Below are 26,430 nucleotides of genomic sequence, written 5' to 3'. Positions count from 1 at the left end.
CAGGGTTAAAACTTGAGCGAGGCGTATTAGCGCTGACCCATGCATAGACAGTGGAACCATTGGGAGACGAGAGGGTCGTGTCTGCGCATTCATTTACGGCGAGGGCATGTTGACTTGATCAATCGACCAATGATAGAGATACCGACGGCAAGATGGTTCCACGCAAACCACACTGCGGCCGCTCGTCTCTCATCGATCGATCCTCCACAATGGCAACTTGGACAAAGGGACAAAGAAATATGATGCTAGAACGCGTTGATGAGCACGAATGCACCTGAGGGACCTACATGTTTGGGACAGACGAGTCACGACGCTACGGCTGCCGGTTTCAACATCATACTAGTTCGGTCGGAGTGTAAAAGTAGGGGAACTGTATGTTCCTGCCATATATCAATGATATCATCTCACCCAGCCCATTCCTATTTTCAGTGTGCAGCGATGAGACCGAGTGTTGTGGTACTCGAACACCTCGTTCATTCTACTCGTCAACAGTCCTTCGAGTTGACGGTCCATTTAGGAATGACGATTCGTGATCCTGGGACAATTCCAGCACAACTCACGCTTTGAAAATTGAAGTGCGGCATTACAATGTCACGAGCAAGTGGGATTGGTTCAAGACACGGTTTATTATTGAGCAGACTACAACACTCCTTCGCATTCTCTCTCACGGATCACGCTGCATTATTCTACGCATGAGCTTTTTGTGCGAAAGCAAACTCATCAGCACTCGCACTCGGGAAGCATCGAAGGAAAACCGTGCTCACACTTTGCTCTCACGTGCAGTACGCACCGGTGGTCGTGGCCTCGCAGCAAGTAGGGCAGCCGCAGCCCGCGACGTAAACGAACGTGTCTGACGGTCCACATTCGTAAATAAACGCATTTCCGCCGTTCAAACTCGCATCCTGCGAGCACCCATAACCGCCTGCAAGCAGCCGTAGTAAGTACGCGGTTTCGAACACGATATGCTACAAGAGTACTCACCTGGGGTGTCGCATGACTGGCCGATAGGGTTGTATGCGATGGCTACACCAGCCATCAAGGCAGCGGACATGATCATAGTGGTGATTGAGAATTTCATGTTTGGATGCAAGAGAGGGCTGAGACTTGATGATTTTTCTTTGTTGAGTCGAAAGCTAGCACTCGCCCCTCCCCTTTATACGCTCCAGATGCGCCAGGCAACTACATATTATGCCAGACGTGGGACAGGTTACTCTTGCACGGCTTTTCCATCAACCTGGTACTCCACCTGCAGATGGGGCTAGAGGATACTGCGCATCCCTCCACATGACAGATCCGAGGCGATAGGTGCGAAGAAAACGGGTGTCCATGCAAAGGCCTTGTCATGGTACATAAATAATGTGCATTTGTGAGTTGTAGTTGTTTCTGTCTTTAGATCGTGGCGCTGAGTGCCATCTGATGACCATCGAGAGGATTCGGAAGTGGCTGCTCCGAATAAAATATGAATAGGGGCGCGGCAATTTTTTCTGTTCGACTAAGCCTCAGCGACCGTCACATCAACATGTCTTTCCCCGTCAACTTGACATCTGCGATCAAGACAACAAGCTGTCGTGTGGTATAATTAGTCACGCACGCCCTAGCGTTGCAACTACCAGAAGCCTGTGCAAAATCGGGGAGACGGACGATTGAAAATGAGCACTGGAAATCCCTAACCGTCGAACGCGCAGACGTGGCACTCACTTGGTTGGTCCATCAGAGTGATCGAGTGATCGGATCATCAATATTGTCGTCCGCAGCGCGGAGGCGTACCTTCGACCCTATTCGACCCCGTTCTACGAAGTGGTTTGGCTATTGAGCGGTCATTTTTCTACCAAGTCAGACACATTATTCGAAGTTTGGCTTCATTTATCGAAACCCCTGATTCCGACGGTAACTCGCTCAATTTCATTTTACAGGCGATGCAATGCCGACTATGATTGTCCAATTCTTTCAACAGCAGGGCACATGCCAATGCACAGCCTGATGCGCAACCACTGTTGATTACAACCGCTCGCCGTTGCCGCCATGCATCGGAATTTCTCACCAAGGGGAAGGTGTATGGGGATGACTCTTGCTCCAATGCTTACTTGAAAGGGCCGAGCGGTGCCAGTAGGAACTTTGTTCACTAGTCTGAATGTCTAGTAGTTACTGCATTAAATGTCCCGGTCCGTGAGTCCGCATCCTTTCAATCTCGTACACATTGTACATGACTTCCATAAGACATACCTGTTTCTTTTCTCGCTCGTTGCGTGGTGCTACGAGCTCTCGAAGTAGCGATGAAGACTCGCTTCTTCAGTTTGCATGCTGCACAAGTGTGAAGTGAACTTTAATAAATAGCAGCAGCTAGCTTTCGTAATTCGTAATTCGCGGCAGCCAATGCGGTCGGGAACGGTACAACACCGCGCGAATACACAAGCAGCATACGCGGAGACAAATGCTAGGTCAAACTACAACTTCCTCTCGTGTTATCTAAGCCTGATGAGGACGTTATGACGTTCTTATATCTAGTACTAGATCGTACGAAGGTTGCTTCATTTACGACGAGGGCCCGTTTGCTCGATCGACCATGTGGAGGACAAGTGATCAGTGGCCAATCTCATTTCCACATGGAAACCTGGCCAGACAAAAGGACAAAGAAACCCAATGAAATATGCTGGAAATACGGATAGAACGTTAACGTGCACGGATACACATGGGTTCTGAAGCACCTACATGTGTGGCGGCGAGTCTGTTGATGAGGGTTCTGTCGGAGTGTCAAAATCAAGTGTCCACTACATCATTACCATTTGTTGCACCAGGTACGATGCTGCTTCAAGTATGTAGTACCAGCTCATCTGACTCAGCCGGTTCCTACTCTATGTGCAGGGGTCAGATCGAGTTCTGTGGCGAGCACGGCGGTAGTCATTCTGCTGCAACATTCATGACTACCGCCTAGTACATGGACGGAGGCAAGTTTTACATCAAGTACACCTTGAGTCTTGACTGTTCATTCAGGGATTCTTTTTTCCTGGATGCTGGGATAACACCAGTGGGTTTCACACTTGCACGCGGAATTCACAAAGCATCACTAGGTGGAATTGTCCAGAGGTTCATCATATAATTGACAAGGCTACAGCACTCCTTCAGACTCTTAAGTACACGTATCATGCTACATGATGAACTTTACTGGCGAAGAGGGAGACGTCAGCGCTCGGACTCGGGACGTATCAAAGAAGAATCGCGCTCACTCTGGCTCTCACGTGCAGTACGCACCGCTGGTCGTGGCCTCACAACAAGTGGGGCAGGAGCAGCCTGCAACGTATACGAACTCGTCCGTCGACGCACATTCGTAGATGAACGCATTCCCGCCGTTAACACTGGCGTCCTGGGAGCACCCATAACCACCTGCAAGCATTTGTAAGCACGCAATCAAAGGTCCGCACGTCCCAGAACGCGTAAGTCTGCAAGAATACTCACCGGGGGTGTCGCAGGACTGGCCAATAGGGTTGTACGCGACAGCGACGCCAGCCATCAAGGCAGCGGACATGATCATAGTGGTGATTGAGAATTTCATGTTTGTAATGCAAGAGAGGACTAAAGCTTGATGATTTTTCTTTGGTTGAGTGTTGAGTCGAAAGCTGGTACTCGCCCCTCGTATTTATACGCGCAAGCATATGCCAGGCAACGGCTTTCTCCTGCCTTTCATCCTCGACGCCAATTACAGCCTAATCCTGGTGGGGTATGCGTGGGACAGGTTACCGTGAGACGGCTTTCCCATCAAACGCCAAAATGATACTTACTACTAATCAGTGCATATGGTTGGTGACCGAACTGAAGTCACGCATTCAATCGTATGCACAGGTTCGCTTTGATTTTGCGCTACCGATCTGAGGCGACGAGTGCGAAGAGATCGGGTGCCGAATCAAAGGACGTGTCATGATACACCTAGATCATGACGCTGAAGGAGACTCCCAGCGATACACTTTTCACAATTTGTTTCGCATTTCCATCCTTGTACTACTAAGATTATTATCAAGCGTCCGGCTGCGCCATTCGATCGATCATAACGCAAGTGCCGCACATCGACCACCTGCTGGATTGATTGTCTTGATGCTAATGCCTTTGTGAGCTTCACAATTTGTTTTAAACGACCGTGCTTGTGGTACAGAACAATATGTATCAAGCATCCGGTCACACTCGTTGATTGGTCACAAGGCAGCCGCCATACCCATGGGGGGACCACTCGCTAGTCGGCGATGTATTTTTGTCCTGGAAGAGGACACAAAACATCTGGACACACCGATGTGCTCAGGTAGTTACCCCCAATAGATGATGAAGACCGCAATTATTACTCAGCTGTTCTCCTTCACTAATATGTTTTACTCCATGTCATTCGCAATGGGAACAACGATTCCACCCCACATGTCAGGTGATATAATAGACGACTGCCGTCTCGGCACTCTCGTCCTCCGCAGCCAGCAACAACCGGGGGACAGAGATAAATGAACCACGCGAAGTATATTGGAAATGCTTAACCGTTGAACACAGACGTGGCAGTCAGTTGCTTGATTCATCAAAATGATTGAGAGATCCGCGTAGCGAGTGAAGGAAGGCAGGGGTGTTGGCTAGAGCACTGCTTGTGAAGGACTAAACCTAGAGAGATGTCGGAGATCATGCGGGATGATTGGACAGACGGATAGCCCTTTTGTAGTTACGAAGAACATTTCATCGTACACACGCGCCACGAGCCGCATGTGCGTTATCCATTTTACAGTAAGTATGTACATACACCCAAGCAACGATAAACCGTGATATGCATCTACTCATGCCTTAACCAATCTCCCCACTCGATGCCAAAACAGATTCTCATCAGTCTCCCCTTCCTTCCCCAAATGCCTCCTTCGCCCGGCACCCATCCCCCTACATCCTCGATCCACCGATGAGACGGGCGGTCCATACGACATCCATCGAACATGGTGCTCCATAATGGTGTCCAAAAACGCTGCCACCACACGACATCCTTCCTATCACTAAGCACGTGTTCATAGAACAACATTTGTCCCCCAGGTTTTAGCACCTCGGTTATCAATGCAGCTATGGTGGATTGTGGTGAGGGGATGGAGCAGATAGTGAGTACAGAGATGAGTGTATCGATAGGTGGGTGTGGCGAGGGAAGTGATAAAAGGATGGTAGAGATGTCTTCAGCACCGCAGGTGAGGATGAGAAGTGTTCCAGCTTCTTCGCTGTACCCGGCAGCAAAGGCGGTGCTGCGCAGCCGGGCATGCATATGCACGTTAGGCTCTACAGCGATATATTTTGTAACACGAGAACGTTCGAGGTAGTTAACGGTGTGGCCATGACCTGTCTTTCACATGAAAACATAGCCATTTCGCTTGAGCGGAAGATACTCACCTGCACCAAGGTCGAGCACAAAGCCATAGGCGTGCGGGGTGATGAGTCCCTTTTTGACGTCCTTCCCACCCTCGTCGACCATATTACTATAGCTATCCCATACACAGGACATGAAAATGCGGGAGATTTCAATTGGTCGGAAGAGCAGAGATGGAGTATGCCAGATTGCCAGAACAGTGGGCCAGAAGCCGACCATAATGCAAAGACGCAGGTCTGTATGCAATGAGAAGGCTGCAGCGAGACGCATTTCTGATATTAACCGAAGTGCACGTCAACGCAGTTATGGGGAGGGAAGGAAGTGGGTGTACTTACTAGTATAATAGATATTTATACCACCCGACTAATCATAGCGCTCGGTTGAGAATCACAATCAGAGTCAGCCTGGAGGCTGTTTAGTATTATGATGAACAGTGGTGAGAAGATTGGCGGCCTAACAAAGTATAGTTCAGCGGATTTGCCGTGCCGTGCGGATTTGCCGGATGCGGCCCACCTCCATTGACGCGATCTTTCACGACTCTCCAGTCCCGTGTCTGCTAGTGGGGGCTCTTCCGTGATGGTATCGAGTCGAGGGCAGCTTGAAGACGTGGAGAATATAGAAATGTGTTGCTTCTAGTACTGGTATTACCGGAATTAATAACGTTCTTCCCTATCTTCACCAGATTTGGGAGTGACAATGCGCACGCGGTGGACTACCTCACTTGAGCGCGTGTGCTCTATCTTAGCTGAAGTGTTCGTGGTGTTCAGTGGTGAGCGATAGGAGATGGCAGGTACTTGTCAGACAGGTACTGTATTCAACGAACTTGTTTACGAGGTCATCGCTGCTCCACGCCCCAACCGAAGAGTTGCATCCACTAAAATTGAGATCAACTATGGGAACTATGGATAGTATACGTATACTAGTAGTACTTAGGTACCCATGCGCAGTGAGCGCTGTACTCGACTGGATGGTAGAGCTAGAAACCCGGATGGAGAGATAGAGTCTATGTCCCCGAACCATGAAAAATGCAAGTGAAGGGGTATATGCAAGAAACGACGATAAAACGACCAAGTACCCATCTGAAGGTGCACTACCTCCTCCCTTCAGGCGGGAATACGAACCCTACTCCCGTGATTGGGCTCCAACCATCTTCCCCGGCTCTTTCATCAGGCCTGATGAGACTTGCGATGCTGGCTGTATGCCTGTGCCCTCTCCCCTTGCCCTTCCCTTGAGCATTCGCAGGGTTCGGCGAGCGGTAGGCGATCGGCGTCTCCTCTTCATCGCTCACTGTCGAGTCGCTCGCAAACTCTTCCATACCCACTCCAAAGCCAGCCCTCCTCGATTCAAGGTCATACCGCTCATACTTGTCCCCCGTCCCATTTGCACTCCCATTGCGCAGCTCTTCAGGCACAAAGAAGTAGAAACACGCTGTCGCAAGACATGCTCCACCCACGACATCGATGAGGTAATGATGACTCAGATACATCGTGCTCCAGTACAGCACCGCTGCGTACCCCCAAGCCCATTTTGCGCATTCTGGCCATAATGCGCTGAGGAAGAGCGCCTCGAGAGTAACCCATGCGGCATGCAAACTAGGGAACGCGCCAAACACGAGTGGGGAGCTCGCAAACGTCCGTTTATAGCCTTCACCGCCAAATAGTTCGTCGATCCTTCCTAAGCCGCCTGCGGACCCTGGTGTTCCGTAGGCTGCAGGGGTAAGCCCATATATAATTTCATACCAGGGTGCTGCACAGGGGAGGACAATTTGGACGAATACGCCAATGCAGTTCTGGTATCCAAATGCCTTCGCGAAAACACATAGAGCAGGTGGGCGGAAGAGCCAAATGAGTGCAGAGAGGACAAGTGGGAAGGTATAATGGATCACTCCATAGGGAAGCCAAGCGATGATGTCAAGAATCGGGTGTGTGAAGCGCGTAAGGATGTCGCTGATGTTTGCGCCGTACAGTACGGACTCTAGCGTGGGCAAAAGGACGACGTGAACTGCGGGTCGATGGTCTGCGGATAAAAACTGATTGGAATAGAACATGAGCACCCATGAAAATACGGGAGTTGCGGGAACGAAGAATTGGGACGTGAATGGAATGAGCAAGGCGATTGCATACAGAACAGGTATCACAAGTTTGTACGGAAATGGTGGGACTTCCATGAGGGTAAGCCAAAACAAGGCTGAGAGTATATGCAGGATGTATATCGAATCTTTGAGGGTGAATTTATGCGCACGAAGTTTGGAGAGTGTGTCCGCGGGAGATAAGGATTTGTCGAGTCTGTTGACTGCAGCAATAAGTGCATTGACTGTGGCACGCAAGGGGCCTGCAAGCTGAATTCCAGGCGGCATCGTTAGAGTCAATATAGTCGCGTGAGATGGAATGGCCTGATGATTGCAAGTGAAGAGGCCACCGCGTGAGCCAACAGAGAATCAGTCCAACACGGTGAACAAATGGTGAAAGGAAGAAAGTCGCGTTCTGGCGTGGGAACATTCAAATTGGATCAATCAATTATTAAAATGTACTAACTTGAAGTAGTACTGCTTAGTGCTTGCTATCTAACCAGCTTGCGTCGAGATACCCCCAATCTGCAGAGCTCAGCCCGGCAAGGAAAACGGTCTGAAGGCCAGTAAAGCATGATCGAGTGCGCTGGGACGTTAAACTCATTATTAGTCCCCACTAGATAGACAATATACGAAGACATCCGCCCCCAGGGCCGCAGACCCAGATACTCGTCCCTTCTTGATTACGGCGAAATCACCACTATCGAAGCTCTTTTACCGAGGCACTTTCTTCACCGATGAAGATGAAAGACTTTCGAAAAAAGAGTGTATCCGAGGATGGGTGTCGAAGGAATCGGGTGAGTCCTGGGGGGTCCGTAGCCAACGAACAGTATGACATTGGTGTTTGAAGTGACCCCAATGCAACAAACACGAGCACAGGATTCGAACTTGGGGTCACCACCATGGAAAGAGGAAGCGATGAAGGACCCTCGGACGAAGGAGAATCTACACTAATATCAGCTGGAAAACGATGACATCCCCCTGCATGCACCATCTCCTGATGACGCCCGTCAGCAACCACCACTCTGCAAAGTGCAGTGCAGTCATTTATTTATTTTTGGGGGGTGTCGGTCACCGACTCGGAGCAACACATCCCCAACAGCAGAATGTTGAGCCTGCCCCCTGAGTAAGTACGTACAGATAATCAATATTGATGCTTACAATCACAGGTTTGACGATCGACGAGTCATTCTCAGTCCCTCCGAGTATTTCCCAAATCAAATACAGTTCCCCGCTGACTCGAAGTCGTCGAATCATAGCTGTGTTGCGAGTACAGGTCTGTTTGAGAGTACTCTGTCTGCATTTCTTTGCACGTACTGACACCCCAACAGAGTGCCGATCCTGCCGATCCTGCCAAGCAACTCGCTGGTTGTAGACACGTCGGATACGGGTGCGATATGGATTCGCAACCATTCTGCCCTACGCGCGTGGCACTGTGTAGTACTATGTAGTACACACAGTGTACGACGGAAAGGTCTGTTCCACCAATTGCGTTGCTCCACCGCCAGCGCCGTAAGCATCAAACTTCTTTCTGACAGTGACAAGCGAGAAAACTGGGTCTTTTGCTGATCATCGGACTATGTGGCAATCCTCGTAACAGATGGTGATCTACTACTGGCATACACCCAGCTGAACATTGCTCCTCCTGTTGGATGTCTCGTCTCTCCCCAATTTCTTCACGTTCAGCAGTTCTTCACACCTACTCTACCCACACAAGTTGTATAACCACCTACGAATGCGCCGTTATACTGATGATCGCTAGCATGTTAACCAAGAACAACGAGCTGCACAATATCCAGAAAGCACTTACGCTGTCATATTGACAGACCACTGATGAGCCGTCGGCATTTTTAGCATTGTAACTGCCGGCCTATCAGTTATATTGTTCGATGAATATATGTGTAGATGCGACGCACGTGCATAATGTGTCTTCGAAGTTTGGGGCGTCCTTGGTTAGCTTCACGGTCCTGCCGGTAGATAGCTTGAGTGTGGCTGGGCACAGTGCACACGAATTCACCGCATTGGCACCAGTGAGGAAGCTGAACAGCGCAAACATGATGAAGTGGGAAGTAAGCATGATGGCGCTTGTTAAAGGGAGTGAGGCAAAACATAGTAGTAGCAGGCAAGTGTTTTATAGGCTGAAAATTCCAGCGTGAATTTATAAGGCGTTGTTCACCTTCAAGTTGCTGCTGAGATGCCATACTTTAGCCTAAATACGGCCGTAAAATTACCCCTACCGTACTGCCAACACATAGTATTCAACCGTGGTATACGGTGACGTTTGGATTTCGTATGGTTGGTGAAAATGCCGCGGAGTCGTGACGCGGCATTACTATCTTTGGCCCGGAGTTGCAAATCACGATGCAGCACGCTCATATTTCACTCATTTCCTTCACACAATAATTCTGGAGGATGGGTAATCCATAGCTTACTGTGTGTGTTTTTTATTCCACGAAAAATGCACTAGAAGTGCTTGCGGCAGTGAAACACTGCTCAGAACATGCACTTTCCACGCCAATCCATCAGAGGGAAGCCATCACATGCACTAAAAAAATCAGGAATCTTACCAGTGATTTCCCATTGCCTTCTAATACCACACTAATTTTTTCCGACATGATAACTGAGTGGTGTTGAGAGACACAAATGTTGTACTATCGAGATGCAGGACATAAGATTGTGTTCGGAGTTATAAATCGCTGCTCGGCAACTTGGCCACAACATTCACTCGTCAGTTACCCCAGATTCGTTCAACTAGTTTCATTTTGTCTCCTAGGCTAGAGACAAACCAGTGTCATGCCTTTTCGAAATTCATATCTCCTATGGCTTTTGTGAGTGCTTCGAGAAGGTAGGACTGAATGACTGTCACCGATCTTGACTGTCGTCTAGGTACTAATCGAATATATATTCTATTTTTTCTATCCTAGAGGAATGTTGCAAGACGGAAATACTCTACATACAGGTAAAGACTACTGGATCTCTTGACCGTCTCCAACTTGAGGGTAAGAAAGTCCATGAACGTAGGTTCAACATCCACGAGGGAAAGCTGCATGAAGCGCGCATCATACAAACGTACGTTAACATGATTGTTGCACATACGAATAAACAGTTGAGCAGATCGAATCCGCCGCAAAGGCACAATAGTAGCAGGGATGTAGACTGGGACTGAATAACTGTTCAGCCCACCTTTTAAACGACTTTCAGTAGTGCGCGCATCAATGCAGCGTTACCGCCGCATCGAAATAGTCACACCCGTATGGTTGCATACCGTATACGGTCCTAGCGAACACACCCTCAACTTGATCAATGACCTCATATCTCCCGCACGCACTCCTTTGTCCCATCCTAACTCACTCCTAGAAGCTCCACCACTTCCACGCAGGTCCACTACGGTCCTACATGCAACTACCTCACTCCACTCACGCCCTGTTAACAATTCTTGCTTACCTTCTATTGGTTTTTCACACCCTATTTCTTTCCGCAGCGCGCACCAACACAGTTCAAGTTGTTACCTGACCCTTCTTTACTCCATTTTTTCCAGTCATCCTCCCGCGTTGTTCCAGCACTTCCACATCCTCCTACGTCCCTACTGCTTAGTCCGTCCTTTCAATTTCCCAGCGCTCCTTCACACTTCACATTATTTGATATTTACAGAGTCTACAATTTCCTTCGAACCTACCTCCTTCAAGCGCTCAGCAGAAGTTTCTTCTTCTTGATCTATGTCTTTTCTCACATGGTTTTGTAGGCGGTCCTGGTTGCGTCGGCTCGCTCGGATATCTCCTGCATTATGATCCGCTCCCACTGTCGGGCACGCACATACACCAATCTAATTTTGTTTGTCTGATTCCTCCGCAATATTTAGGTGAACCATCCGAGCGCCGCCTGCGAGTAAGCCAGTGCCAATGTAAATCTCCAAAGTATCAACACTAATGTTTCATCTTAGCAGGTCGGCAACTGTGCATGAAATGTTCAAACCATCACGCTCTCCAAAGGTCTTTTTGTCCAATCCCGATTCTTTCATCTCCCCTCCAGCGAGTCGTTTTCTGTTTCTTCTGTTTCTTTGCATCCCCAGGTTGCCCAGATACGGCATGACTCGTAATTATCTTTCCCCTCGGCATTACTAAGTAACATCTCTTTCCCTCTCCCGACGCTCCCAACCGTGTCTATTTGAGAGCCATTTTAGAGAGTCCTGACGGCCGAACATCACAGGGAGCTTCCGGGGGCCTCCGTAAGCACCAAAGTTCTTTCCGATAAGCGAGAAAACTAAGTCTTTTGCTGATGGACTATTTGGCAATTCTCGTAACAGGTGGTGATCTACTGCCATACACCCGGCTGGACATTGCTCCTCCTGTTGGGTGTCCCGTCTCCCCCACTTCTTCACATCACCTTCAGCAGTTAAACAAAGTTGTTGAACTCGGACAAGTCGGATACCCATATACATTACTGGCGTCATACTGATGATCGCCAGCATGTCAACCGAGAACAACGAGCTGCACAATATCCACAAACCACTTACGTTGTTATACCCACACAACGCTGGTGATTTGTGCCAGATAGTATCGTAACTGCCGGCCTATCAATGACTTTGTTCGATGAAGATAGATGTGTAGGTGCCGACTCACGTGCAAGCTGTGGTTTCGAACGTTCGGCTCAGGCTGAGTAGCTTCGCTGCCGTGCCGATACCGTCGATAGTCACTGAAGCTGGGCAATTTGCACATGAATTCGCGTTGGCACCAGCGAGGAAGCTGAGCAGCGCAAAGCTGATGAAGCGGGAAGTAAACATGATGGTTCTTGGTAAAGGGAATGAGGCAAAGTCATATCAGCGAGCAGGTGTTTTATAAGCTGAAACTTCCAGTGTGAACGTATCTTGCTACTGAGATGCCCTACTTTAGTGTGGCGGATCCGTACCGTACTGCCAACACATGGGTTTTCAAATACGATCACGTTTGGACTTCGGATGGTTGGTGAAAATGACGCGGTCGTGACGCGCCTGCTACGATTGTGACCTGGCATTGACGCGGTGCATGTCTCAAAACCTTCCTAGTATCATATCATAACTTGATCCTCACATCTGTTTACAATTCATTTACTGGGCAAGAGAAGTGACAGGCATTTAACGATACCGTTTGAACGTTCGTGGCGGAAGCAGGCAAACATGATTGTCAAAGCGCTATGGATATGGACAGGTATAGACTACGGACGCACAAAGCAGAGAAGATAGATCGACGCTCATAGCTCCACAAATACGTCATCGGATGAGGTATCGTCGTTCGTTGGCAGACTCTATGTAGATCAGCTGGTGACTTTGGGACCAACTCTTGGCGCCCTTGGAGGATTGCTGGATAGGCAAGAGAAGCCAACTCCGGAATCTCCAAACCCTTCAATTTAAGTTTGCCAGCGGGAACGAGGACCATCTGCTGGACTGCTTCGGTGGCCTGCGCGGGCTGAAACTCCGAGTGCAAATCAGCCTCGAACAGGCACGGCTGGATTTCGCGAACCATGTTGGCGCTGCACATAATCTGGCCGCCTGCCGCATGACCACAGATACGGGCCGCTCAATTGACCATAGGCCCTAGATAGTCCATGCGACCAGTGATAGGATCCGTTTCACACAATGGGGATCCTGAGTGGATGCCCATGCGGACCGAAAGGCCACGTGCAAGGAGCGTTCCGTGCGCGTCGTATACCTCTTTGCCTTCATCGCACTCCAGTATTTCGGAAGGTCAGGACGCATGAAGGAGTACTATTTGAGCTGACAGGCACCACCAGACCGCGGCGAGAGTGGTTGGAAAGGTGCACATAAATGCGTCGCCTTCCGTCTTGACGAGATAACCACCGCAATGTATGAGATGGCGAAGTAGCAGATCGTTGTGCACATGTATAGCGATCCGCATGCCCGTGTTTTTCTCCCATAATTCCGTGGAATTTCGAATGTCTGTAAAAACCAAGCAGAGATGCCCTGTGGGGGGTGCGGTTTCTCTGTGCAAGAGAGCGATGGTTTTTGCCAGACGAGCCTTTACTTGACCGTATATTGTAGACGACGCCTCCTCCTTTTCGTTGGGAATTAGTGATCCGTTCCTTTCGTGGGTGTGAGTAGAAATATGACTCACACGCCGCTGAGAATCTTCCTGAACGTGAGTCGCCAAGAGATCCGTCACCTCCAAACCGGGCAGATGGGACAGTCAAGAAAAGTTGAACGGTGCATTGCCGTGTTCATCCTCCGCGTGTTCTCCACCACGGTTGTTCTGCTTGAGATCCGATTCAGGATGGTGGTGGTGGTGTAACAAGTTCAAATATTTTGATGTAAATTACTGCGGGAGCTATGAGAAAATAACCCGTACATGTTATAAATGTCCAAACACACCTATGCATATGAATGAGTGTCGAAACCCCAGCGGTTCATCATGTAGTTTGACCACGAGTTTGTAGTAGAATGCATATTGGTATGAATGGTGTTGTGCAATATGGTGCTGTGCGAGGGAGGTGAAAACGGAGGGAGTCGAGGATTCGTCATTATGTAGGCATGGCGGCATTCTCGGATTACACATGAACGGATATACGGATGTTTGAGAACCTTACCAGGAGTTGTTTACCTCTGTTGAATTGTGAAGCCGCTGACTCAGCAGACCTGGAACAACGGGTCTGTGCGCAGTTTAAAGATCTGCGCTTTGGAGATTCACAAAGTGGTCCTGTGACACTCATATAATCGCTGCATACTCACCATGGATTAACAGTTTAGTCGAAGGAACCAACAAGATTCTGTTACACGTACTCAAAAGACTATGTGCCCCTAATCTTGGAGCAGACGACTACGAAATGCTTGCATAGGACAATCTCCCACTCAACTGGCCGGACCATCTTGATGATGCCACCACTGCCATTAACCACCGAGTTCTTCCCGCTCTCAAGTTTTCGCCGACGGAGCTATTTCTGGGGCAAATTGTCAATACTCCACGCTCGGATCTTAGCAACAGCGCCTCGGCAATTCAAACGTCAGACATCAACACTCACATAGCGAGAAAGACGGCAGTTCTGGGGGTGACCTCTCACCTTCATGCTGGCATTCGAACGGTTAGTCGACTGGTGAAATACCCAAGCAAGGGTGAGATACCGTTGAATACATGATCTGCATGAATAACTGCTCATCTGGTTCCTCCTCGAGGTACTAAGCGTCGTGTATTGGCAATTGTTGTAGCCCTGAGCATCAGCCACCGCCCCTAAACCCGAGGATATCAACCACTGCGGCCACCGCACACCCTATGATGATGCCAGCCCTGCTGGTGAGTACTCTTGTAGAATAATATGTCCGGACTTCAGAACGCGTACTTACGGGTGCTCGCAGAATGCGAGTGTGAAAGTTTGAATGGCGGAAACATATTCATCTACGAATCTGCATCGACAGACAAATTCGTATACGTCTGCCCTACTTGCTGTGAGGCCACGACCAGCGGTCCGTACTGCAAGAGCAAAGGGTGAGCGCGGTTTTCCTTCGATGCTTCCCGAGTGATGAATATGCTTTCGCACAAAAAGCTCATGCGTGGAATTAATGTAGCGAGAGAATTTGAAGGAGTGTTGTAGCCTGGTCAATAAAAATACCGCGCTTCCAAACGTAAGTTCTGGAATTGTCCCAGCATCCCGAATCGTCATTCCTGAATGGACAGTCAATGACACAGCACTGGATGGAACTTACGCCTACTAGGCGGTGTTGACGAGTTTCATATATAGCAGAATGAATGACCCAGTTCGCTACATGATACTCGGTCTCACCGCTGCACACTAGTACTGAAATGAGGAATTGGCCGTGAAATGATATGGCGGGAACATATATACGTGGCCTGCAGCCTGCACGATAGACGAACTTCTGCGTCGCACCAAGCGCTAGTGCTTTTGACACTCCGACAAAACTCCGCAACACTACTGGTCAAATGCCCATCAATGTGTTCTAGCATCATATTTCTTTGTCCCTTTGTCCAAGTTGCTATTGTGGACGACGAGTGTCGAATGCTGTGCCATTCGTCTCTCATCGATGCATTATCCGCATAGTCTGTGGATCAAGTAAACAGGCCCGCCGTAGTACATGAATACGAAGACATCAACCATCTTGTCTTTGCCTCTATTTTCTGCATGGGTCAGCGTTACAACTTAACACACCTCGCCCCAAGTCTTTCCAGTTTTTCAACCCTCGTGCGATCTATGCTAAGGAAACTTTCGCCATGTGTTTTCTTAACCTAGATAATACGAGAGGAAATTCTAGTTTGACCTCTGGCATTTGTCTCCGCGTATGCTGTCGTCTTCGCGCAAAGTTTTACTCCTCTCGATGACCTGTGTATTGCGAGTGCTATCGTAGAATTTCAATCCGGGAAAAGTTTAGTTCGAGAGCTTGTAATATTGTGAGCAAGGCCAAGGACCTGAGGTACGTATGTCATATTGAAGTCATGTACGATATATGCGAGAGAATTATGATAAAGGGTACAAAACCTACCTCCTAGCCCGATAGTGCTAGACACTCAGACTAGTGAAAATATTTCTGTCGGCTCTGTTCTTCTCTCGAGTGAGCACTACGATACTTACATAGTTTGCGGTTCAAAGTTTAGAGATGACGAGTGTCCGTTGCAAGCCGTCAACGGTCTTCAACCGACCATGAGACTGCAGTAGCAAAAACTCCCTTCACGCCTTCAGGCCAAAGTACCCGCACACCCTCACCTTTGCCGCTTCCGCCTGACCGAAAGAAAAAAATGGGAGGCTTCAATCATGAAGGAACCCTGTAATAAGGTAAGATACAAGGAGTACGTAATTGAACCCGACTTTCCGTTCAAAGGACTGGATCCGCCTGAATCAATTCGAGAGAGGATCCCTCGATCTTCCACACCCGTCTGTGCTCTCCGAGTCCTTGTGCCTCCCATCAATATACTCTCCCACCCCAGAAAAAAGCGCCACTTCACAACGCGCAGCATGAATGCTGATATAACGCGGATCAGGGAGGGGCAGACCAGGATCAGGAGATGTAAAAATCACGATATCGCGAGCATCAACTGGGAAGAATCCTTTGTGCATGGTAAAAACCCGATGTGTTTGGAGTGGCCTGGTAATATCATACATGTAAAAAGTATCTATCGGTCGTCTATTACTGCTGTATTTGAATCATGGAACGTACTGTTGCTTCCAGCTAGATATGAAGGGTTTCAAAGAATATTCTCTGGTCTAACTTCATAGTCAGTAGATTTTGGAGGCGGTGGATGTTAGGACCGTCGAGTTCTTCAGTAAGATTGAATCCTGCGAAACGCTCTAGTACAGATGCGGCGAATTAAGTCTGGATGGTTGATAAATCATAAGTAAGATTGATCGAATGCATGTTTACAAAAAAGACGTGATTCTCTGATCCCCTTGAAGCTCTTCATCTGCAGAGGACCGAATAATGTGAACCGCTTGAGTAGCACATATGACAAATTCCATCCTTCTGTCGAAGTACTCGCAGACGCTCTCTAACTCGTAGTGACCAGTGAGGACGCATCGATGACCATCACGAATGAGAGCCTAATTGAGATGAGATACAGACGATGACAAGACGAGGCGCACTCGCTTGAGCGTTTGCCGAGCGTTGATTGATAGGGCTCTTTTGCAAAAGAGCATGTTTCAACGCGTCCTTGAGGCTCTTGAATGACGGTGTCAAATCTTCACCTTCGGAGCCCCAAATGTTATCGGAATCAGAGTCATCGGACTCTTTGGGGACTGCAAGTTCGAAATGTGGATCTTGAAGTAAAAACGCCCAAGACGAGAAAGCGCATGATCATCCGCACAGTTAATAATGTCGTTGGCGATATTGTCTCGACTAGCGTCACTCGGGGCATAGATTAACATGTAACCCAGGAGTCCCAGGACCCACACTGCCCACCATGGGCGTGCATAAATGCATTTTTCCTCGGACGATACCCAGGTATCGATATAAGCGTTTATGTAAGGCTAGACGGTGTCAGTTGTTGCATAATAGACTCGCTTTTCCAAAAAAAAAAAAAAAAAACATGTAACCTAGTGGTCGAGCGCACGTGACCGTTGGTTCAAGCGTCTGAGCCTGTCTCCAAGCCGAGGCAAGAAGCGCCACCCCAAAATGGACTGCCCCTACACCTGTATCAGTCACCGCCCCTAAACCCGAGGACTCTCGTTATGGCTACCGCGTAGGACCCTATCTACCAGACGTGTTTGTCCGATGCGATGGGCGCAGTCGAATGCTTGGTACTGTCACAGACTCACAGAAGACAATTCTGAATTCACAATCACTAGTACTGAGTTTGGGATGGACCTCGAGCGCAGAGTTCCACACATCACAACGATTAGGGACGCGTCGGTACCATGAGATGGGGAAGACGTACTAGTACTTCGCACCTTGAATAAAATGAGGATACAAACGTACTCTTTGGTGTTTCGGATCTTCTTTAGTGATACCTCACGGTTGTCCTTGGTGATGCTTCCACCGTCTACATTGCACTGGGAGTATTCTTGCAGCATAACGTGTTTGAACAGACCGCGTGCTTATGATTGCATGCAGGTGGTTACGGGTGTTCATAAGAATGTGAACGAGGGGAATGCGTTGCATCTGTGAATATGTACAAACAGCAAGTTCGTTTACGTCGCAGGCTGTGCCTGCCCCATTTCTTGTCCAGCAATTCGTAGTGCACGTGAGAGCAAAAGGTGAGCGCTTGAGCTTACCGAGTCTAAGTGTTGATGTATTTGTTTCAGCCACAAAGATCATTAAGTAGCCGAATACGTGAGAGTCTGAAGGAGTGCTGTACCCTGGCGTCAATGATAGACGTATCTTGAACCAATTCCACCTCCAGTGACGCTGTATAATGCTGCACTGAGTTCACCGGCCGAGTCCCCGTATCCCAAAAAAGAACGTTCCTGGACACTGCACCGGATAAAACGTACACTCGGCGAGTGCTTATGAGCGGGGCGCTGACGAATTTGCTTCCGCAAAAACGGCTCATGCGTGGAATAATGTGGCGTGATACGTGAGAGCGTGTCTGAAGGAGTGCTGTAGACTAGTCAATAATATATTGTGCCTCGAACCAATCCCACTTACTAGTGACCCTGTGTAATGCGGCGTGAGTTCCACTGGAATTGTTCCGGCATGGTCAGTCAAGGATGCGGTAGTGGATGGTTTGGCGGTGTTGACGAGTATTACAATAGATGCGTTTAATTGGAACACTCGGCCTCACCATTGCACATTGAAACCGAAGGTGAAAGTGCAAACGTCCAAGTCATATACTCTGATCTGAAACAACGTACCATGCTAGGGTGACGCTATCGGTAAGCGATACAAAGGACGGGGTCGCGAGATAGAAGACTAGAATCTAGAAGCGCGAAATTGAATGACGAGCAATTGGAGTGCGATGACTCCGATGAGCGAACGATAAACACGTGTAAGATTGAAGATTGTCACTAGGGAAGATAAGTCGATCCCTGATTTTATTTCGTAAGTAAATGATGACTGCGCACTCGCCCGCCGGATCTCATTGGTGCACAGGAGGTACTTTGACTTGATGTAGCTGTCTGTGGTCGATCTGAGCCTGCAGTAAGTCCAAGCACCCCATTTCCGTCTCCTCGAGGTCACTTATCGTGTTGAACCATAATTGGAAGATTAAGTGTACAGCCACTGTCACCGGGATTCACCGATGCTTACGTAGACCAAGTTGTTATAAACCAGGGTATTAGAAGGGAAAGTGAAACCAAAGTCTTGCAATGCGCGGACTAACAACAGTAACATTCGCCCTCCTCGGCCTCGCTGCTGCGATCCCAGAACCGCAGCGTCGCAAGTCTCTTTCTTTTGGTCCAGTACTGCCTCATGCTAGGTTTGACAGTAGCGCTCACCAACCAGTACCCGATACCCTCTTCTCTACTCAAACAAGAGTCAGAGTAGACCCTTATGAAGTGGCAAAGTCATTCCTTGACTCGATCGTAGACTTCGACAACGGCGTCACCTACATTATCCGCGGCGACAGCTACACGGATCATGCTACCGGTGTAACCCACGTGTATGCACGCCAGCTCATCCAGGGCGTCCAAGTGGCAGACGGTAACGTTAATTTGAACATCAAGGACGGCGTAATCTTGAGTTATGGTGACTCGGTCCGTTTTTTCCAATTACGCCCTCTGTTGCATCAGCGCTTACCTTCCTTCTAGTTTTACCCCGGCCCGGTACCGGAATCACATACCCGTGGCGCACACCCCCACGCAGAGTATTGTGCTCAACTCATCTCCCCCCGATCAGGACAGCTCCCCCTCGACGGACCAGAGCTAGACCACATTCACTCGTCCAACTGCGCATCCCTCCCCAAACTTCACTCAATCTCCACTCCTTCCTACGATGACCACGTCCCAAGTCCACAAGACGCACCTCGTGCTCTCCTTACTTTCCTCCTCGCAGCCACCCCCTCCCCCGCTCTCGCAGACGATATCCACTCTCGTTTCGATGACCATTTGGCTACCATGACCATGGCTCGCATGTCCAGCCTCCTCCCTCATGAGGATGACCAACTCACCATCACTGGTGCACCCGGAACTCTTGGCGAGGTCAAGACCTCCGTCGTCTGGGTCCAGGTTCCGTCTGAAGACGGATCCGTGCATCTCGAGCTCGTACACCGCGTTAGTACTTATTCTCCATATCTTGATCAATACTGACCTCCCTACAGTTCGAAGTCGAGATGGAGAACAACTGGTACGAAGCCACTGTCTCTGCATCTGTCCCCCACCGCATCGTGTCCGTCGTCGACTGGGCAAGTGACAGCCCAATGCCCCTCTACCCCAAGGACGGTCAACTCCCTCCCCTCTCCTCCTTCATTCCTGTCGGTTCCAACGCCCCCTCCTGCTCCACTAAGAAAGTTGGTGGTCGCTTCAGAAAGGGCAAGGCCATAGCCGATCTCCGCAAGAGCAAGGCTGCCAAGGAAGCTCCCCGCCAGTTGTACAACGGCCCCTCCGTTCCTGACCTCCCAACAGCATGGTACAATATCTTCCCGTGGGGAACCAACGACCCTGTTGAAGCTGTAGAAAAGAAGGCATTGGAAGAGGCAGGTGGTAAGCGCTGCGTTCGCCTCATGTTCTTAACCTCAACTCACCTCATTTCTAGCTGCCCCCGATTCCCCTCCCCTCACCTACGGTCGCGTAGACTCCCCTGAGCTGGGTGACAAGCTCGCCAGTCCGGCTGGGTGGCACGCCCTGCCGTGGGGTGTAGACCCTAGTGTTGGCGAGGGGGAGAAGGCCGCACTTCGTGCGCAAGGTTTGTCACCCTCTCCTTTCTCTTTTATATTGTAGGCCTGACACGGGACTAGGCGAGTTCTGGCGCTCAACAAACACCACGTGGGGCAACAACGTCTTTGCCCATGAGAACTGGGAAGGGCGTAACGCCTGGATCTATAACAGACGTCCTGAGGGGACGTCCGTGGGTGGTAAGTCATTGCGCCCTTGCTTTGGTCTTCGTTTTTGACGCCACGGCTATTAGAGGACATCAACCAGGCTCCATCCGTTCATTTCAACTACACCTACAGTCCAACCGCGAAGGACAACTCGGAGGAGAACATGGCTGACGCACAGGCTCACATCGATGCAACTGTGACGCAGCTGTTCTACACGAGCAACATGTTCCACGACTTGTTCTACCGGTGCGTTTTGCTCCCATACTCAGTTTTTCCTCATGTGACGGGTTGCAACAGGTACGGCTTCACCGAAGAGGCTGGAAACTTCCAGCAGTACAACTTTGGACGCGGAGGCGAGGAAGGAGACGCTGTGATTACCAACGCACAGGACGGCTCTGGATTTAACAATGCCAACTTCATGACACCTCCTGATGGTCAGAATGGGTAAGTTGTTTTCCTGTTGCGGACTCCGATCAAATACTTACACTTGGAACCCAGCCGATGCCGTATGTACCTCTGGAACACTGCGAACCCATATCGCGATGGTGACATGGAAGCCGGCATCGTTATCCACGAGCTCGCTCACGGTCTCAGCACGCGTCTGACAGGTGGCCCCAAGAACAGCGGCTGTCTCGGCTGGGGTGAGAGCGGTGGTATGGGCGAAGGCTGGGGTGACTTCCTCGCCACGACCATCCGCAGCACCGCCACGTACCAAGACTACGCCATGGGTTCCTGGGCAGCAAACCGCCCCGCAGGTATCCGGAACTACCCCTACAGCCTCGACACCAACGTCAACCCAAGCACCTACAAGACCCTCGACAAGCCTGGATACTGGGGCGTACACGCCATCGGAGAAGTATGGGCTCAGATCCTCTGGGTTGTTGAACAAGAGCTCATCGCCAAGCACGGGTTCGGAGAAACGCTGTTCCCTCCCGCAGTAGACGCCTCTCCCGCCGTACACAACGCATTCTACCGCTCTGACAAACCCTTGGTGCCCAAGCACGGAAACTCCTTGATCGTGCAGCTCGTGTTGAACGGGATGAAGCTGCAACCATGCAGTCCTTCCTTCTTCGACGCGCGCGATGCGATCGTGCAAGCTGATCAGGTGCTTACGGGTGGTGAGAACTTCTGTGAGATTTGGGGAGGCTTTGCAAAGAGGGGGTTGGGTGTGGATGCTGCTGTTAGGGGGAGGACGCCTTGGGGTGGAGGTGTTAGGGATGACGTGAGTTTGGTTCTTTGCGCACCTCGTTGAGATCTGTGCTGACTCTGTCTTTTGCAGGGTTACAAAGTCCCAGATGCATGCAGCAGCAGCCAACCCTCACCAGCGCCAGAACCGACCCCCGAGGACCCCGAGGACGACTGCGGTGTCTTTGGATGCTGGTGGCACTGAGACTCTTGTCAGCGTCGTGATAATATGATACCATCGAATATCTTACAGTTCCGCAACTTCATCGTGATATCCTGGATCCACTTGAAGATGAGCTCACCTAGATGATCATGGTTATATCCAGACTCTTTGGATAGAATATATCCGTTATCCTAATCATGCGTTATTTTTGATCTTCTCGGTATTTGGTATTTGCATTTTGCATTTTTTTTGTATGTGTATATGATAGTACCACGTAACTTGTATATTTTTGAGATGCATCTTGATTCTGGATTTTGATCCTTGGCCCATCTATGTCTGGACTCATCTTGAGAGACACTTCAGAGCGATACTTTTGGGATAGTTCAGGGACACTGTCCCCTAAGTACCTTTCCACGAATGAGAGCGCACGCTTATGGCTGAAGAAAGCTTCAAATATGAAGGTAAACTAGGCCGTCTCTCAGATAGGCTGGGTGATATCTTTGATGGTTTTTTATTGGTCGATGTCCCGACGGAACTTGGAAGCTTGATCTCTGGATAGATATAATTAACTCAGGAACTTTTTTTGATCTGTTTCACACGAATCACATCGTGGGTTTTTTTTCGTCCGAGTCGAGCGTGCGGTCGTAATGACCATGACATATATCGACAACTTTTGCTTAGCTATAACGTTTAGGTGGTTGCTTGCCAAACGATGTTATAGTCAAGCAAAAGTGACGCTGCTGCCTGCAACACGAACGATTCAGATTATCTCGAGTAGACCACGGGGTCTCCGCAGCAGTAACCATTATGATATGCCAACGACTATCTTCATTCATCTAGGGAAGAACAACGAGGTTTCCGCAGCAGCACTTAATTGACTGTAGTATCCCGAATTCACTAAATGGAAGACTGACCAATAATATTATCTATTCTCAGGAGATCCAAAAGACACTGCGGAGCTAGAACGACTATGTGCGTTATAGGAACGTGACCCCGCGGGGACGGAGTACTGTCGGTTTCACAGTTACTCACCACAGCTTACCACTCATTCGGCCTGGCCACGTTGCAAGAACGATTGTGAGTTTCTGCATTCATCTGTGGTGTGCCACGACCATGACGGAGGTCGCACTAGCAGCTCCGCAGTCACGGTGTCTTCTCCGCAGTCTCTTGCTTCTTCTTAGAATTAATATTCGGACTCGGGCCCGAGGGAAGGTGTTCTACAGACGACGAACTTCAAACGTGGAGCACGCTCCGCAGCACCTGTGATAAACTGTGACGAGAGTCCGATGGCGATGGAGATAATATTAGAGATGGATATGAACATGATGGATGGGGATGAGCATGATGGAGATGGAGATGAACATGATATCAGATATGTGGGTGTGGATGGAGTGAGTCCCAACTTTAAAAATGTTGCGCAGCATCCCTCTGTAACATTTTTTTTCAATTAACGGTGTGCGCTTGCCCAACGCCATCATGATGGAATAAGCGCCGAATCAGTATCATAATCCTGTGTCAACTCAAAACATTGCGAAACTACCTGGGCCAGTCAACGTTCAACCTTGGCGTTATGACATTGCAGGGTGCGAGTGGACCTGTACCTCTGGGCCCTTAATTAGTTTCCCAAAGTCATATCAAAACCCTGACTTAAGACTTTGCAGGGTTATCTCACTGACCGACCAATGGACAATCGGGTAGAAGTTGAAATAAGTCACAGTCACAGTGATTGAAACACATTGAAATCATGTGAAATACTGCATCCAGCAAGTGGATATGATGCCGTCAAAGAAGATCTGATATTGCAAACAAACGAATGTTTGGTGAGTGGGATACCAATTTGCAAAAGGTTGCGATCTCTCGTGATTGGGTAATAGCGGTGAGACAAGACAATGTTCTGCGACACGCCGAGACGCCTGTCAAAACGTGGTGTACGTGTGCTATTTCAAGGTTCTTCCCTTGAACAGGCTTGAACCAGTGCCGATCAATGAATTATTTTGGTTCTTCGGTATAGGGGAAACGACATGCCAAAGCCCATATGGAAGGTATAAAGATGGGACCATCCCTTTCGATTAAGACCAACTCTGTCCCCCCTCACACTACCACCCAGGCATCATGCGAGATCTACCCGTCGAAATTATCAACGTCGTCGTCGAGAATGTTTCCTCCACAACTGATCTTCTCCAGTTACGCTGCTTAAACTGGACTTACCGAGATCTCGTCACTCCCATCGTATTCAGCAAAATCCACGTGCAAAACAGCACCAAGAGCGCGCAAAACTGCCAGCAGATCATCGGTGCCCCACACCTGGCTACCTACGTTCGAGAACTTGTCTATGATTCTCGTGACGATGGATGTTTCCAATTTCCCCAGCACAGCATAGGCAAGTTCCATTTCCTCTCGTCTACGCATAGGAGCTAATTGTACTTCAGATGTTGAGGATACGCTTGAAGTCGCTGAGCTTGAAGAAGCCTTGACTGAGGCCTTCTGCGCAATCTCTGCGCTTCCCAGACTTGAACGCCTCGTCGCGAATTTCTGGCCATCATTTGTTTCCCAGTCAGGGAAGGAAGTACGCGAGAGCCCATTCTGGTTCACGAATCGACAGCTCACGGTTACCCATGCCATATATCACGGCATGAAGACATCTCGCTTGTCATCCCTGTCTCTCAACAACGTTGTCATGATGCCCGCTTCATGTTATGATTTCGTCTCTTCCCTTACGAACTCGCCCCTGTCTTCCCTTTCCTTGTCCGTTGTACCAAATGCCGAAATCAGTGCCTGGTCTGGTTCCAAGGACATTAACGGATCACTTGGCGCACTCTTGCCTCCCTCCAACGTCACTCTTAAATCGCTTGTGCTGCGCAGCCCCCAGGGCCCATACCACAGCCTCACTACCCAGCTTTCTTCATGCCACTATCCTGCGCTCGAATCGCTCGTACTGGAAAATATCGTCTTTGATCAGACGCCCTCCGCTGATAGCGTCGAGGAGTTTGTCCTCCGCCACAAGAATTCATTGCGTCGACTGGAGTTGCAATCGTGCGCAAGCCATGTGGGAGCCCCATTATTTGATGCCAGACCATGGTCGAGCATCTGGCAACGATGGGCTGCTGAGCTCACTGGTTTGAGGGAGCTTGTGGCGGACGGTGACAGCGGATATGTCGTACTCGATGCCGAGTGGGGCTACGTCACTTATAAACCAGTCAGCGCTATGACGGTTGAGAGTGACTCGTCGAGCTTGCAGACGTTCCAGGATGCTCTAATAGCCGCTAGTAAGGCTATAGCATGTTAATGGTGGTATCATCGATTTCATTTGGGTGGTTCTACCTATCTCTCGCACGTATACCCCTTGTAAGGACACAACCCATGTAGTAAATAAAAGCAGGAATGTACAATTTGTTGTCTGAAGTCACATCTGTTGAGTATCTTTACCCCAACTCTGCCAAGTTCAGCTTGATGGAACCGAAAATGACGCGCGGCATTATGTGACATGGACGCGCCCTTTGAATTACGTGTTCTGCCGCTCGATGAGTCGATACCCTTTCAGTTTTCATTCCATCTACGTACAGACCCCAGAGTGTGGAAATGCATATCTGCAGTGCTTGTTATGCACGGACTTCGCGTTCGGAACTTCGTGCAACATGGGGAGGTATCATGCATCAGTTTGTGGCAGACCTCTAGCCTGTGGCGCGTCTGATGTTAATATTAGCTTTCAGATGGCCCCTACATGATAGCACGCACATGGGAGTCACACAAATTGGTTCCGCGGGACCAACCGTTTGGTCCTTACATATGTTAGATGTATTTCGGGCCGTATTAGCCTGTCCAACCCTTGTCTCACCTTTTCATGCAGCATGCATGGGCCTCAGTACGCGGGCCTATGTGGCCTACTATGTAGTTCAAAACTTTAACTAGTCCTTATGCGTTTGTGGTAAGATTGATGTAGACTAACTGGGACTGTCAGCTGGAAAAGCAAAGACTAATCGTTAGGAGTGGCAGTCTAGCCTTTGACGCGGCATTTTCAGCCGTGTGCATTTTCAGCCGTGTCAATTGCAAGGCGCGCCACACGCTCCACGCAGTATTACCAGGTAATAGCTGAGTTGTAAGAATGCAACAACAAGTGTAGTACTGGGTTTTGTAGGTTTTCTGTAAATGAGACACGTGAAATGACAGGGGACAAGGAGGATTTCAAACGAAGCAGAACATGTGAATACTAAAGAGTCACGTGAATAGGTAGAAGGGTGGTGATAAA

The 26,430-nt window shown here is 49.3% G+C and overlaps 10 protein-coding genes across 10 annotated transcripts; 2 read left to right on the top strand and 8 right to left on the bottom strand.

Annotated features, from left to right (window-relative positions):
* Positions 1–371: 371 nt before the first annotated feature.
* On the bottom strand, positions 372–1,286 carry EDB91DRAFT_1121780 (uncharacterized protein). Its single transcript, XM_041318248.1, is given in 4 exon segments — positions 372–697; positions 765–922; positions 982–1,253; positions 1,266–1,286. 2 exon segments carry the CDS (start codon positions 1,076–1,078, stop codon positions 774–776), a joined length of 246 nt encoding a protein of 81 aa, XP_041179102.1. The 5' UTR covers positions 1,079–1,253; positions 1,266–1,286; the 3' UTR covers positions 372–697; positions 765–773.
* A 1,751-nt stretch (positions 1,287–3,037) lies between these two features.
* Positions 3,038–3,745, bottom strand: EDB91DRAFT_168700 (uncharacterized protein). Its single transcript, XM_041326298.1, has 2 exons — positions 3,454–3,745; positions 3,038–3,381 (listed from the first exon to the last, which is right to left on the bottom strand). The coding sequence occupies exons 1-2, from the start codon at positions 3,548–3,550 to the stop codon at positions 3,233–3,235; spliced, it is 246 nt and encodes an 81-aa protein (XP_041179101.1). The 5' UTR covers positions 3,551–3,745; the 3' UTR covers positions 3,038–3,232.
* Positions 3,746–4,799: 1,054 nt separating this feature from the next.
* On the bottom strand, positions 4,800–5,995 carry EDB91DRAFT_1328250 (uncharacterized protein; the record flags this gene model as incomplete). Its single annotated transcript, XM_041325274.1, has 4 exons — positions 5,879–5,995; positions 5,389–5,818; positions 4,889–5,337; positions 4,800–4,859 (listed from the first exon to the last, which is right to left on the bottom strand). Exons 2-4 carry the CDS (start codon positions 5,633–5,635, stop codon positions 4,800–4,802), a joined length of 756 nt encoding a protein of 251 aa, XP_041179100.1. The 5' UTR covers positions 5,636–5,818; positions 5,879–5,995.
* Positions 5,996–6,167: 172 nt separating this feature from the next.
* Positions 6,168–7,847, bottom strand: EDB91DRAFT_1121756 (PAP2-domain-containing protein). The gene has a single exon (XM_041318247.1). The coding sequence runs from the start codon at positions 7,719–7,721 to the stop codon at positions 6,456–6,458; it is 1,266 nt and encodes a 421-aa protein (XP_041179099.1). The 5' UTR covers positions 7,722–7,847; the 3' UTR covers positions 6,168–6,455.
* Positions 7,848–11,699: 3,852 nt separating this feature from the next.
* On the bottom strand, positions 11,700–12,660 carry EDB91DRAFT_1121738 (uncharacterized protein). Its single transcript, XM_041318246.1, has 5 exons — positions 12,636–12,660; positions 12,500–12,519; positions 12,053–12,436; positions 11,947–11,995; positions 11,700–11,884 (listed from the first exon to the last, which is right to left on the bottom strand). Exons 3-5 carry the CDS (start codon positions 12,211–12,213, stop codon positions 11,819–11,821), a joined length of 276 nt encoding a protein of 91 aa, XP_041179098.1. The 5' UTR covers positions 12,214–12,436; positions 12,500–12,519; positions 12,636–12,660; the 3' UTR covers positions 11,700–11,818.
* Positions 12,660–13,936, bottom strand: EDB91DRAFT_1121736 (adenylyl cyclase; the record flags this gene model as incomplete). Its single annotated transcript, XM_041318245.1, has 6 exons — positions 13,821–13,936; positions 13,541–13,554; positions 13,175–13,480; positions 13,021–13,135; positions 12,735–12,984; positions 12,660–12,711 (listed from the first exon to the last, which is right to left on the bottom strand). The coding sequence occupies exons 1-6, from the start codon at positions 13,867–13,869 to the stop codon at positions 12,660–12,662; spliced, it is 786 nt and encodes a 261-aa protein (XP_041179097.1). The 5' UTR covers positions 13,870–13,936.
* A 2,311-nt stretch (positions 13,937–16,247) lies between these two features.
* EDB91DRAFT_168540 (uncharacterized protein) lies at positions 16,248–16,734 on the bottom strand. The gene is made up of 2 exons (XM_041326297.1): positions 16,585–16,734; positions 16,248–16,512 (listed from the first exon to the last, which is right to left on the bottom strand). Exon 2 carries the CDS (start codon positions 16,482–16,484, stop codon positions 16,266–16,268), a length of 219 nt encoding a protein of 72 aa, XP_041179096.1. The 5' UTR covers positions 16,485–16,512; positions 16,585–16,734; the 3' UTR covers positions 16,248–16,265.
* Positions 16,735–16,784: 50 nt separating this feature from the next.
* Positions 16,785–18,557, bottom strand: EDB91DRAFT_1080477 (uncharacterized protein; the record flags this gene model as incomplete). Its single annotated transcript, XM_041315235.1, has 8 exons — positions 16,785–16,964; positions 16,987–17,180; positions 17,228–17,390; positions 17,798–17,810; positions 17,839–17,956; positions 18,135–18,282; positions 18,354–18,459; positions 18,508–18,557. The coding sequence occupies 8 exons, from the start codon at positions 18,555–18,557 to the stop codon at positions 16,785–16,787; spliced, it is 972 nt and encodes a 323-aa protein (XP_041179095.1).
* A 281-nt stretch (positions 18,558–18,838) lies between these two features.
* EDB91DRAFT_1121722 (Fungalysin metallopeptidase-domain-containing protein) lies at positions 18,839–22,558 on the top strand. Its single transcript, XM_041318244.1, has 9 exons — positions 18,839–18,999; positions 19,065–19,553; positions 19,608–20,069; positions 20,117–20,498; positions 20,551–20,700; positions 20,753–20,869; positions 20,923–21,082; positions 21,134–21,280; positions 21,335–22,558. Exons 2-9 carry the CDS (start codon positions 19,167–19,169, stop codon positions 22,086–22,088), a joined length of 2,559 nt encoding a protein of 852 aa, XP_041179094.1. The 5' UTR covers positions 18,839–18,999; positions 19,065–19,166; the 3' UTR covers positions 22,089–22,558.
* A 1,738-nt stretch (positions 22,559–24,296) lies between these two features.
* Positions 24,297–25,470, top strand: EDB91DRAFT_1246471 (uncharacterized protein; the record flags this gene model as incomplete). Its single annotated transcript, XM_041322663.1, has 2 exons — positions 24,297–24,537; positions 24,614–25,470. The coding sequence occupies 2 exons, from the start codon at positions 24,297–24,299 to the stop codon at positions 25,468–25,470; spliced, it is 1,098 nt and encodes a 365-aa protein (XP_041179093.1).
* Positions 25,471–26,430: the final 960 nt, after the last annotated feature.

Source organism: Suillus paluster (genome assembly GCF_016628075.1).
Source record: "Suillus paluster strain FC165 chromosome Unknown EDB91scaffold_15, whole genome shotgun sequence".
Lineage (NCBI taxonomy): Eukaryota > Fungi > Basidiomycota > Agaricomycetes > Boletales > Suillaceae > Suillus > Suillus paluster.
Note: the sequence above shows the minus strand (reverse complement) of the source record. Positions and strands in the feature narration are given on the sequence as shown.

What these genes read in the sequence shown, in the direction of transcription:
- EDB91DRAFT_168700 (XM_041326298.1), bottom strand. Translation starts at nt 3,550, where the DNA reads ATGAAATTCTCAATCACCACTATGATCATGTCCGCTGCCTTGATGGCT. An exon ending in CCAGTCCTGCGACACCCCCG is followed by an intron (nt 3,382 to 3,453) that starts GTGAGTATTCTT and finishes AAATGCTTGCAG; the next exon opens with GTGGTTATGGGTGCTCCCAG.
- EDB91DRAFT_168540 (XM_041326297.1), bottom strand. Translation starts at nt 16,484, where the DNA reads ATGCACAAAGGATTCTTCCCAGTTGATGCTCGCGATATCGTGATTTTT.
- EDB91DRAFT_1121780 (XM_041318248.1), bottom strand. Translation starts at nt 1,078, where the DNA reads ATGAAATTCTCAATCACCACTATGATCATGTCCGCTGCCTTGATGGCT. An exon ending in CCAGTCATGCGACACCCCAG is followed by an intron (nt 923 to 981) that starts GTGAGTACTCTT and finishes GGCTGCTTGCAG; the next exon opens with GCGGTTATGGGTGCTCGCAG.
- EDB91DRAFT_1121722 (XM_041318244.1), top strand. Translation starts at nt 19,167, where the DNA reads ATGCGCGGACTAACAACAGTAACATTCGCCCTCCTCGGCCTCGCTGCT. An exon ending in TCTTGAGTTATGGTGACTCG is followed by an intron (nt 19,554 to 19,607) that starts GTCCGTTTTTTC and finishes CCTTCCTTCTAG; the next exon opens with TTTTACCCCGGCCCGGTACC. An exon ending in GGCCGCACTTCGTGCGCAAG is followed by an intron (nt 20,701 to 20,752) that starts GTTTGTCACCCT and finishes ACACGGGACTAG; the next exon opens with GCGAGTTCTGGCGCTCAACA.
- EDB91DRAFT_1121756 (XM_041318247.1), bottom strand. Translation starts at nt 7,721, where the DNA reads ATGCCGCCTGGAATTCAGCTTGCAGGCCCCTTGCGTGCCACAGTCAAT.
- EDB91DRAFT_1121738 (XM_041318246.1), bottom strand. Translation starts at nt 12,213, where the DNA reads ATGTTTACTTCCCGCTTCATCAGCTTTGCGCTGCTCAGCTTCCTCGCT. An exon ending in TTCGAAACCACAGCTTGCAC is followed by an intron (nt 11,996 to 12,052) that starts GTGAGTCGGCAC and finishes ATAGGCCGGCAG; the next exon opens with TTACGATACTATCTGGCACA. An exon ending in CGTTGTGTGGGTATAACAAC is followed by an intron (nt 11,885 to 11,946) that starts GTAAGTGGTTTG and finishes GGCGATCATCAG; the next exon opens with TATGACGCCAGTAATGTATA.